Source organism: Callospermophilus lateralis, chromosome 8 (genome assembly GCF_048772815.1).
Source record: "Callospermophilus lateralis isolate mCalLat2 chromosome 8, mCalLat2.hap1, whole genome shotgun sequence".
NCBI lineage: Eukaryota > Metazoa > Chordata > Mammalia > Rodentia > Sciuridae > Callospermophilus > Callospermophilus lateralis.
In genome coordinates, this window is record NC_135312.1 from 27,656,446 (window position 1) to 27,669,897 (window position 13,452).

A 13,452-nucleotide genomic window follows, 5' to 3' on the forward strand; every position below is an offset into this window, starting at 1 on the left:
ACCAATTGGTTTTTCCACTAGAAAATCGCACTATCAGAGAAAAGACATTCACAGTCTATAGTAAATATAAAGGACTGTTATAAATATCCAAGAAAGTACTTTAAGTGGGCTAGATCTTACCTTTAACCTTTTATACATCTTTGAATTTAAGAAGATTTAATGGGAAGTGGAGAACAAATAATTTCATGTAGACTATACTTTATGAGCTGCTTTTACTTCTGTCTGAATTTTATTTTATTTTCTTAACTCTATTGACAGTGAAAGTCTTTCCAGGTCTAAATTTTGCCAGAAGTGGTTTTGCATTTTTCATTATTCTAATATAAATTTAATTCAAAACCATCTGTCATATACAACATCCTATATTTACAAACATGTAGGAATCTTATATTTAAGTTACAAATATATGTTGAAATTATTTCTTCTCTATTTCAATCATTAAGATTTTATTCTCATGAATGAAATTATATTTGGACAATTTAAATAATTTTAGTGATTAAAATGAGACTTAAAGTAAAAATTATTATGGAACCTTAAGAAAAGCTGTTTATAATAATTTGTGACTAAAAGTTTGAAACTCAATATAAAAGAATTATAGTAAAAGATGGACTATGACAAAGTCTAAATAGCAACTTAAATGAAGTTTTATTATTCCTATCCCAATGTCTCAGCTTATAATCTGTAGAGTAGAAATGAAATTTGAGGTCTATTATCTTTCTTTTCAAGTTAATTAACTCCTCATTACAATAATGGCAATGGCACAAAATGTTTCTGAGAAATAAAATGCAGTTTTTTAAAAACACCAAATTGCTTTTTAAGTAGAGACAAAATAAAATTATTTTACTCTCATATATTTCTATAAAAGTAAAGTATGTTATTTCATTACCTTAACTGAATGAGCAGAAATTAAATGTTAGATGATCCTAAAATCTATTCCTACTTATGATGTCTACATTTTAAATGGTTCATATAAAATGAGAGAATTGAAGAACTTAAAATCCCTAAAGTACAGTGAACACCAAGTTCTTGATTTAGAAAGTGTTGCAAGCATTATGTCAAATTTAATTTATAATTTATCCCTTAAAAAATCAGAAAACTATCAATAAATCAAAGAAATATATATATATGTGTCATATATGTATATAGAACATTTACAGAGAGAGAGAGTGAGTGAGTGAGTGTGTGTGTGTGTGTGTGTTTACCATGTAGGTATAGTGCATCTTTTATGTTTTTTATGTCTATCTGGCTTTTGTTTGGTTTGGTCTTTGTAACTGCTGTTGTTTTGGCATTGGGGTTTGAACCCAGGACCTCTTACATGCTAAGCTCAGCTACCACTGAGCTACATCCCCAGTCTGAACTCTATGTTTTAATACAAGGTAACACATTAGCTATTCATTACTTAGAGAAAATGTGGTTACATCCAACTACTTTTATATTCAAACTGCTGACTTCTACTTGAACTCTAAGATGGAAGAAAAAAAATCTTAAGAATGGAAAACAGAAATTTTAACATCTTTCCTTTTCTGTTTTGAATTATTTCTGAGATCATTTCAGTTTTCCTCCTAGTAAAGTGAAGAGAAATCACATTCGATTTACTTTCATTCCATTTCATTTAGATTCCAATTGTAAGATATAGTGTATATAATAAATGGAACAATAATTCAGGAGTAGCTGATCATTGTGATTGATTAGCAGACATTCACTAAGACAGAGTGGAATAAACACCTATCTTACACAAAATCATACACAAAGTATACCTCATAGCAAGCATTAATAAGCTCCAAGTTGCTGTGAGACACACAAAATTATGGGGGGAATCATGACTTAAGATATTGATTTCTTTAAAAAAAATATGAAAACTAGGACAATCCTAGCTGAAATAAGACAGATTTGGAAAGAAGGATAATAAAAATGATTATTTTGCTTTGATTATCTGAATATAAGTCAAATAATTTTAAATGCTCATAAAATTTTATGGGATAAAACTATTTTAAATTGGTAATAGCTGCCAATAGAAAATGGCTCAATTAACAAATTTATTATTTTAAAATTCCATTCTTTTTCTTGCATAGAGACCTGATGTACTGACAGAAAGAATTATCAGTAGTATAATACCAGATGCTGCATATTGGTTTGGCAAAATTATTTAGAGATAGTACAGGAACAGGGATTTGTCATTTATAGCTCCCACTCTGTTAGAAGATTGAAGGAGACACCCCCCGCCAAAAAAAAGCCCAATGAAGAAGTTTTCTGACATTTTACTCTAGGATAATGCTTTATATAAATGTCTGAAATTATATCATGTAAGTCTGTCACTTTCTCTCCTCTCCTTGACTTCTCCAGTTTTTATGCAAGATGCTTTGTCTGGCCTTTACAGACCAAATGCTCATCCAACAGAAGGGCTAATTTGTATCACACATCAAGAGCATGCAATGGAATATAGCAGTATCACTGTAAAACCCAATCATTCCAATACCCAGTTTGAGAACAGAACAAAAGCACAACATGTCACTGCATAGTTTCTTTTTGCCTTTAAACAACATAGAGATTTTACTCACATATAATTGCTTTAAATCAGCTCATGTGTAATCCTAATTTTTTTCAAGGATTAACAGCACAGAATAATATCCTTGCTTTGGGTTACCCTTAGTCCTATATGCACAAAATCTTCCTTTCTATCATTACATTTTAAGGTCTTATTTATTATAGATTTTTATTCACACAGCCAGCCCTCTAGCATTCAGTTATTATCTGTAGGTATAAATTTCAAACATTTGGCAATGTGGAGAATTAGGGACATTTTAGAAGAATATTTGAAGAAAAAAAGAAAATTTTCTTCAGAAAGAAAAAAATTAGATGGAAAACTAAGTTTTCCTCCATGAGAAAATAAACCATGGGAAGTGATCACTTGTGTTTCATAATATTGACAGGATATGGCTCAATACTTTTTCATTACCTGTTTTTGGCAGGGAGGAGCGTGGAAGTAAAGATTGAATCCAGGACCTTACATACGATAGGCAAATGTTCTATAATTGAGAGCTACATCCATAGACCATAGCCCATTTTTTGTTTTGTTTTGTTTTTCCTAATGTTTTTTCTTTATCCTGATATTAAAATGGAAGAATAACCGGCTTTGTGAGCTAGAACAGATTGCACAGATTATCTCAATTAAAATTGCCATCTGAATTCTAGGTAATGCCTTGTACAGAGATGCCCTGCGTTTGGCAGGATCTTTAGCAGCATCCCTGGTCTGTATTCACTAAATATAGAAGTCCCAGTTTCCCAACCCCTTTCAAGTTGTGTCAGTCAGAAATGTCTGCAGGCATTGCCAAATGTCTCTGGGTGGCAAAACCATCTTTCAATGAAAACCACCACTGCTCTATGGCATGGATCCATGATGCACTCACGTGATTAGAGAGATGTTATATGGTAATTCCTAAGAATGAATGGGGAGGAAGTATCAAGATTATAGATAGGAGTGAGTAGTAACTCAAAATATAGCAAAGCTCTCTGAAAGGCTAAATTTCTATGGCAAAAGAATAATATCTGTTTTATTTGGATGTTCATAAAAACAAAGCATTTTGCAAGAATACTTCCACATAAGTGTAAAATTCAAAGAACAGGATCGTCAAATCAGAAATTTACCACATTAGCTTTGGCATAGTTAAAAGCTCACTAATCATAGCTTTTAGTGTGTAATTTTTGAACTGAGCAGGTTTATACCATTTTAGAACTGTACAGCCCTACTCATTCTTCATCCTTTTTGTTTGTTTGTTTGTTTGTTTCTCTTAATAATTAGAAGGCAGACCAATCTGTTCTCAAAGCTACTATTTGGTATGTAAGCAATCTGAAGCAAGTTACTCAAGTTCTCTGATCTTCTCTTTTCCTTAATTGTAAAATCTGTATGACAAGATGACCAACATGGGAATTTTTAAAAGTTTCAGTAAACCTCAGTGTCTACAGAGCATGAATGATCATATGTAATTAACAAAACAGTAATGGTGATTTTAAATATAACTTATAAAGTTTGTGGTTAATTTCATATTAAAAAACATAAATCCTTACATATGTTCAGAGATTATCTTATACAGTTCACTTGTATGAGCTAACTGCTTATTTAACCTTACAATGTATGTTGTGTTCTTCCAGATGAATGGAAAGTATCCTTCCTGAACGTGTTTAATTCTGTTCTTATTTGTTTTCCAATGTCACGGTGAAAAAGTGAGACTTATACTAAGCACTTGATCTTAGAGCCAATCTTTTGTATACAATTTTTTGGTCAAAAAATTTTCCTAAAGAAAAACATAATTCTTATAAAAAAAAGAAGAAGAAAAACATAATTCTAGGAAAGGACTCATCATCAGTCTCACATTTGGAAAACCCATCAGCACAAAAATGGCAAACAACCCTTAAAAACACAAACCATTACTTCCCAAAACTTTTTAAACTTGGTATGGTCAAATTACCAACTGTTACCTTGAGACTACATGCTAGAAGATTTACCCTTATTCATATACTCTTCTTTTCTATGATATCATGTAATCAGATTCTGTGTTTAGCTATTAATTTTTTGCATTTTAAAATACCACTTGTGTCATAATAACTATCCATTAATGACTTAAACCGTCAACGTCAACTGTCACTGCAAGTGAAGCAATGGCATATACCTCTGTGGTGTTTAATCACGTCCATGGTTAAGAATTTCTTCACCACAAGATAAGCTGAGCCAGGTTCTGCTAATGAACTCCACCGAAGCACCTGTTCCAACACGTTTTCTGTGTAGTGAAGAGGACGCTCTGCAAACATAAAACCCAAATCAAAATGAAAATAAAAATATGAAAATTGTCATGTGTAACTAATTAAAACAAATTTAAAAAGAAAATTATTTTGTCATAAATTAAAAAATAATTTTCAATGATCTGTACACAACATATACATAATTTATCTTATGTATACATTTACACAATAATAGCATCAGAACTGTATTTGAGACCCTGATACCTGAAACACTATTAGCACACAACAAAATTTGTTGTATAAATTATTCTGTGTGGAAACACTTGTTTTTTATGCAATTATCTTTTAAATTTCATAATTACCTTGCTTTAGATAAAACTTAGTATACTACCTTTAGTAGAATGAATATGTGTCTTATTGTAACTTCTGTTTAATTCAGGTAATATTCAGGTTTGCTTAGGGAGAGTTATTTGCATATGCAATTAAATAACTTTAAAAGGACTAGAAAAATCAATTTTATCCAGTAAAATTTATCTAATAAGCATGAATTAATCCTGTGTTTATCCCATTAGATTAGAATATTATAATTTCTGATCAATACAAGTGAACAACATATAGTTGGTATTTTCACAGCCAATTAATATGAAATTATAGATATTATCACAGAGAATATGTAAAATAATTATAAAAATAATATTTAATAATCTCTAACTATTAGTAGAAATATCAATCAGAAACACAATGTTGCAATATTATACATTAAATGTTGATGAAGGAAAATGATTGAGGCCAATAAAAAAGAAATTAAATGACAGCTTTAAGACTTCTCTTTGATGAATCTTTATCTATATTTTGTTTTAGAAAAATGTGTCATACATTCTTAGCATCAAGTTTAAAGAAAAGTTTTATAATTACAATCAAAGCTTCACGGAAAGTTTTTTTGATCAAAATATGCCAATCAATTAAGAAATTAAAATGTAACAACAGAGGCATATGCTTGTAAAAAAAGACATCCAAACCTTTCAGTACACTAGAAATAGCATATTTGAAATAGGAAGAAGAGAACTCTGACATGATGTTGATGATGCTTTACTAATATCATAGCCAGATATAAGTCAACTCAACTCTTTCAGATCCTCCTAAACATACAGCATATAGCACTTGAGTATTTTTTTTAAAGTAGTACTGCTAATGACAACAAGAAAGAGCATAGAAAAGGCATTGTAATTATATGTGAAACATGATATTGTAATTGGTAACAATATTTAAAAGTAAAATGGACTAAATATATCACATGTTCCCTAATGCCTGTCTGCATGGCTACTAACACGTGATTTGAGAAGTTATCAATAATCTCAGTTTGTAAGAGAACATGTGTTCTGCTTCCAATATAAATTACCAGATTTTTGATTCTTAGCCAATAAACTAATATCCAGTTCTTCATTCTGTGCCTATTGGAGCAAGCCTACTTATTATTATAATGATAATTTTAAAAGAAAAAAGCCAAATAAACAAAAACCTCCTAAGAGTCATTAGTATATACACCTTGAGGATTCTATTTACTGTTACATATCCCCTGCATACAGCATAGAACTGAGTACACAAAAGATGCTCAGTAAATATTTTAGGAATAAAATACTTTATGAATTTCTTTGATGGGCAATATTTTAACAGAAAGTATTTATTATCAGACCAGACTAGAAAAAATACACATAATTACTTATAAAACCAGACAAAAGCGTTTTGTGCTATATCAATATTGGTGTCCCTTCAAATAATTCTCCAAAAGCTTTGGTGGGCAAAGATGATAATTGCCCATAATTTGCCAAAATTATAACTCAATCACTGATTAATCCATTAGTTGGTTATAATTGGAATTAGAGGTATTCAAATATAAAACTTATTATAGAATAAGCACTCCCTTTATATTTGGCAATACAAAATTCTTTATTCTGGGACATTATTATCCCATTAACAATTGTCATTTCTGGAATAACACCCATTTCAATAGTATACGTGTGTGTGTGTGTGTGTGTGTGTGTGTGTGTGTATGTGTGTGTGTTTGTGTGTGTATATGTGTGCGTATAATATATATATATATACATAAAGTTATTTTATATTAGTTACCACTTTAAATTCTCACAATAATACTCTTTGATACATATTACTACTATTATTCATATTTTACACATAAGAAACCTATCACATATTTCAGCTTTTTCCCCAAAGCCATATTAACAGTTTAGTAAGAAACAGACTTGAACCCCAAACCCATCTGATTTTGAAGCCCCAAATCTTAACTATTACACTGAATTTTACTTTGGTCAAGTATATAAACCTCTACATGATTTTTTTCTCACATATAATTTTTGGGAAAAAATAATTAGAACTTACTAAGATTGTTTTGAGTACTGGACAAGGTAACAAATACGTAAACAAAGCAAAAAGCACTAGAATTCAAAAATCCTCCTTTAATTTTCTACCATTCCTAAGAAGATGTTAAGGAAACAACCACAAGAGAGTTTCAACACCCTTCCTGTAAGGAAACTGATGGTTGAGCAGTTGGTTTGACAATGCAAAAATAATATTCTTAACTGGAATAGAGTAAGTGGCTTGAAGTAAAACTCACTCTCCTTTATTATAAGATTAAATTGCTAATTCAACTCCCAAATGTCAGACATTTATATAAAGAAGGATCACTAATACACACTATTGCAAGTAGATACTACAGTGATAGACCTACAGTTTTCCTAATTATACTGAAATATATCACAGCAGGTATAGATGTCATCAGTGGATATATACTTACATTTAGTTACAAAAAGCTAAGTCTATTTTTCACATCCGTATCAAAGTATGAAATACATTAGGGGGAAAAAGCCTTACAAACTCTAGGTCCTAAAGACAGAGCTGGAAAACATGATGGGAAGATAAATACATATTAGACTGTCAAATGCATTACTGGCATTCATTAGAAAGGGATAAGGAGTAGGAAAAATGATTGAGTCCTCAAGCATTGTTGGAATATAAATTATTAGAAATAAACAAATTTTAATTTATAGTTGCACTTGAAACCATCTGTCATGAGAGATTATATAGTGTGTACGTCACTTGGCATTAGGGCATTACTGAGAAATGAATAGTTCTTTTGGATACTAGAATGAAAATCGCTAAGCCCTCAGTGTACTCCTTTGGGGAAAAAGAGGTCACATTGGCAGTTACTTAACTGGGTTAAAGCACAACAGTATTTATTATTTAGAATTCTATGCAAAGAATGAACCTGGCCTCTCTTGTTAAATAAAAATCCATTCATTTTCCACCTGAAATAATATTTTATTTGTTGCCCTTAAGTTTCAGGTAGTAATAACACAGGGCTCCCAGAGACAATTGCTACTTCTCCAATAACCAAATTCTTAGTGCCAAACTTAGAGCTGTGAAAGCCTTTCTCTAATGATCTACATCATCAGAGGGGAGCAGTGGTTTATGTACCAATAAGGAGAAGAGCTAGACGGGACCCTGACTAAAATAAAGAGCTCTCCTGTATCATGGCAGCTATGAGGGAGGAACCAGCAAACATTTCACTATGATCTGACTACACAGAAAGTAACTGCTTCATAAACTCAACACTTGCAGTAATGCTCACTGAAATGAGACTCCTTAGGCAGTTCATCTATTTCAAGTCGTGAAAGACCTCAAGGCCCAGAGGTTACACTAGTGGACAATAAGGTCAGTTTTAGGATTAAGTATTAAAATCACAGCATACTTTAGAAGAGTAGCTGTTGATAGAGGGGCTATCATCTCTGTTACAGTTGGGACTTGAACATCTCCCAAAGGCTGTGTGTTGACAGCTGGAACAATAGCCTGTGATGATATTGGGAGGCAGTGGAATCTTTACATTGGCTGGGACCCAATGTAAAAAGTTAGGGCACTGGGGGCATACCCCTGAAGAGGATACTGAGATCCCAGACCCTCCTTTCTGCTTTCCAGACACCATTAAGTTAGCAGCTCTGCTCTACCACATGCTCCCCACCCTCACCACCTGCCCCAAACCAATGGAGCCAATTGACCAGCGACTGAATACCTCTGAAATTGTGAGCCAAAAACAACCTTTTCCTCTTTATATAAGATTTTATCTCAGGTACCTGTGACAGAGATGGAAAGCGACTAACAAAGAACATTGGTACCAAGAAGTGGGGTCACGGCTATGTCCATAACTAACAATGTGATTCAGGAGCTTTTGGAACTGGTTTGCAGAAAGAGTTTCCAGAAGCTGGCGAGAGAAAGCTTAGAATATTGCAAGCAGAAATTAATGGATGATTCTAATGGAGACTCAGAAGACCAGATAGACAGGAATATGGAGAGTAAATTTAAGATGGAAATGAGATATTTATTGATAACTGGACTACAGGCCATTCATGTTAGATTCTGACAAAGAGCTTTACATTTTTCCCATGTGCTGAGACTTTGCAAGAAGCTGAGTTGAAAGGTGACGAACTAATTAATCTAGTGGAAGAAATTTTAAGGCAGCATAGCACCAAGGCAGTGTGGCTTGGGAATTGGTGGATTCTTTGAGTTAGATTTTCAGTGAAAACTGGAAGCAAAAAGAAGAGAAACGACTGGAAAAACTTGCAGTTTGGCCTAAAAGGAGTTAGTTTAAAGGTATAGTCAGGAAGTTATGAAGATTAAAGCCATCAATAAAAACCAAGTACCATGTACCAGGAGAATAAGAAAGATGCTTGGAGGACATCAGAGGAATGGTAAGGTCTCACAGCATGATCAAAGGTACATACAAAAATGTAAACTTTTACTCTGATCACACAGGGCTGCCAGCTAGTAATTTGCTTAGGATCACTTATGTTAAGCTACCAAGAAGGCCACTGTAGCCACGGTTCACAAAGGTATTGATATAGTTCATGTCAGTGGAAGAATTTGGCACTGTACACCTGGTGCTGATTTTGCAGGCATGCAGAAAACAAAAGTTAGTTACAGGGTCCTGGAGGCTTCCACTGAGATTTCAAAAGAAAGCCCGAGTGTCCAGGGAGTGTGTGTCCAGGGAATATCTGGAGTCCCTGCCAGCCGACCTGACAGGATGATGCACAAAACTGTGAGACTGAAGGTGAAGTTACAACGGAGACCCCAGGAAGTTACAGATGACAGAATATGTAGGGACTGCTAAGGGAGGCTACCACAGGCCCAAAGTGACAGGGGCAAGCATCCCTGGACAGATACCTCTGAAACTGTAAGCCAAAATAAAGCTTTACTCCTCAGAAGTTGATTTATCTAAGGTATCTGTCATAGCTACAGAAAGTTGACAAACATGCTTTGCTACGGAGGGTTTGATCTTGTTCTAATAATTGGTGGAAGTGAGTCAAAGATGCTTGACATTCTTCAAGAAAGACCTGTGCGCTATCCAGAACAAATTTCACATGTCACACCAGGCATTCATTTAAAGGGAAATCCTATTTATAAATTAATTGAGCCTAGAATCTAATATGATTTTGTATGTTATATGGTTGAGTATTATGCATAAAATCAAGATGTAAAAGTTACCTAAATATTTTACATGATTATAACAAACTATTTTCCCATGAATCTGATTACCACAGAGAGACTGTGCTTTGTTTTAGGAAAAGCTTTTTCTAAAAACTGTTCTCCATTTCAACAATGATAATGCTACTAACATTGTTTGAGTCACAAATTGACATACTTACATCATCTGTATTTTTAAATTTCACATCAATTGAATTTGATTTATAGGTTTAAGGATCTATTTTTATCATATTTGACCAAAGACACATATAATTACAGGCAGTTACATGGTATAATGCATACTTTCTGCTTATTTATTTTTATATTATAATGAGATATTATACTAATTTTTAAATAAGTATAATACATTATCTCAGGATAATATAGGAACAATATGGAATAGTTAGTGCACAAAAGAGGTAGTCAATGCAATAAGAAAACTACTACTTTAAAATTTATAAGAAAATAAATAAAATAATAAAATAAAACATAGTACTCTGGTTTATTATCAATAATTAATTTATTCATTTTTGGTTATGTGATTACTTGGAGGATTTATTTTACATTGGAAAACTCACTAACTCCCTGATAACATTCTTCCTACCAATTACAGTCTTGTGACTACCTAGTCCTTTATGTTTTTCTTCCTTTAATATTTCACTTTATCTTCCTGCATGATACTTGAAATAAAGATTTTTAACATTTCAGAAGATCAGACGATTCACACAGGCTCCGTCTGCTTCAGTCTACCAACACAATCACAGGGCCTTTTTTTGTTGTTGTTGTTTCCCTACCACTGCTCCTTTAGAAGCAGTGAAAAAAATTATTTATTTGTTTTTTTTCTTCTGGCCATTTCTGTATGTAGTGTTAAGCAAACATTAAGGCCATGTCAAATTTAAATTCTTAATATCAAATATTTTCTCTCTTGATGCGCATGGATAGTTCTTCTTTGGCTTAGACATTCATAAATCAAAATGACTTGATGTGTCTTTTTATACTTAATTAAAATAACATTTTCCTATTTTTTTTAATTAGAAAAAGTAGCAATGATTTTTAAAGATCCAGTCCAATTTTAGTGTTTGTGAGATGCTGTTTATCACATGCAATTTGATAATCAGCCATTTTTAGGATGAGAATCCCTTGATTTTCTGAAAGGAAATATCAAAAACTGTGTTTCCAGGTAGAATGTGATTCTACTTCTAGCTACAGATCCTTCCTACCCTCATTCATTCTGCCTGTTCCACTCAGTTGGGTCAGGGCTAAAGACAGAGCTCTAAGCTATGACAGAGGGACATGATTTAACCTGACTCAAATCTCGAGAGACTAAGTGTGGTAGGGAGTGGATGTTTACCCTAAAATACAGCAGTCCGCATTCTGCAGTAAATATCTTCAAAAACAACAGAAATAGAATAGCATGCAGGTAAGAATCAACTATCCAATCCCTAACCAGGGCTTAGAATTCTCTATCTAAGTGGTTCCCAACCTACAAGCAGGGATCACTTTCTATGTGACTTCCATATTTGTATAAATCTAAATAAGGAGCCACAAAACACAAATCGTTTATCATTTGTTTTTCCAGCTCAGTTAAAGAGACTTTAATGGGGTTTAGTCTATAACAGTGCATAATCCAAGAAGCCGTATGAGATATGAAGATCTAAAACATATGATCAATGCCCAAAAAACATATGGTCTGGGGTAGAACTATATATATATATACATATACATACATAGATACACACACACACACACACACTACTATTCTATAAGGCAGGCTGCATATAGTACTATAAATCTACAAGCAAATGATCAGAAAGCAGTTAGTGTGAACTATGTCCATCTGAATATCAGCAGAGAAAGGGGCACTTGAGCTGGAGCTTCAAAGATGGATAGGCAATGAGAAAAATCATGTCAAAGAGTTTTAAATAGTGGGACAATACAATCCAATTGGAGATTTAGAAATACAATTCTGAAAATAATGCCAATAGTTATCTTTTAATGCCCCCCCAAAAAGATAAAACCAGTAACCCCATCCCTCATCACATTTTTTTTTTGTAAAGAAAAAAAAAAAAGACTACCATTCCTGCATCACACAGTCATATAATGCCACAAGTTTATTTATTCAATAGATTTTAACAAGTATATATGGTTGTTATGTACTAGGGCTGGACAAGAGAGACCCAAAATAAAAAAATAGAAAAGACAGAATCCCTACTTCCACTTCCTTCCAAGAAGCCCCTGTCAAGACACATATGTATAAATCCAAGTGAAGAGAGGAGACAACAAAGGCAATTGAGTGGGCCAGAGGGTGGAAGACCTTGAGAAATTCGAGTCCCCACATGTCAGTCAAGTGCAAGGTGTCTATTCAGAACATGTAATATGAGAAAGCTAGCAGGGGAAACTAGAGAAAAACTGGATGTTTAAAAGATGGACAGAGAAAGAAGAATACAAAATTAGAAAAAATGACTAGAGAACCCAGGAAGGAATCTAGATAGCATGGAAAAGGAAGATCATCAGAGAAAGGAAAATGGAAAGGTCATTAGCAATCAATGCCACAGAAAGGACAGGTAACGAAAGGCCTGAAGCAAATCAGTGGGACTTGACAGCTGGGAGGTTACAGGAATCATGTGCCAGAGGAGTTCTGTCCACAGAGAGAACTAAGCCCCACTAGAGGAGATATTGAGAACTCATTTCCTATCTCCAGGGTCACTGGACCTTGGCAATGTATACTAAAAAAATAACAATATAATACAAATAAAAATTTTAAAGAACTGCCCATGGTAAAAAGAAATAAAGAAAGAAAAATATCAAGGTGGACTAAACGAATGAAAGACAAAGTACTTAATAATCCTATTTCATTCTAACACTGGTTGCAGTCCTCCTAACAATGCACCACGGGGTATTTCAACATTGAATTTTAATTTTTCCTTGAGTTTGTGGGTGGCAAGGTTTTCTTTTTGGCAGTTTGACAGCTATAGCTGAAAGGGTCCCAAGACCTTAGTAGGTATCAACTAGACAGATGGTCAAAGTACAAAGACACTCTGCCTGATATTATTTTTTCCTAGAGGTCTTTAAAACCAAATGGTGTCATTAGAATGTTAAGCTTATTCAGTATTTGACTACTGGGTCAGTCAAGGTGTTTTAAAATGTCTTTTTACCCTTCAGTTTCTTTGGAACGAAAGATGACAAAAT

General features: G+C 33.2%; 1 protein-coding gene across 2 annotated transcripts in view; it reads right to left on the reverse strand.

Moving 5' to 3' along the window:
• Positions 1-13,452, reverse strand: part of Arap2 (ArfGAP with RhoGAP domain, ankyrin repeat and PH domain 2) — a 167,253-nt gene that overhangs the window by 32,966 nt on the left and 120,835 nt on the right. Inside the window, exon 26 of one of the 2 annotated variants that reach the window (XM_076864252.2) lies at positions 4,665-4,793. In XM_076864252.2, the coding sequence (XP_076720367.1) occupies positions 4,665-4,793 (129 nt within the window). Of the gene's footprint in view, positions 1-4,634; positions 4,794-13,452 lie in introns of both variants that reach the window. The other variant, XM_076864251.2, reaches the window with a different exon arrangement.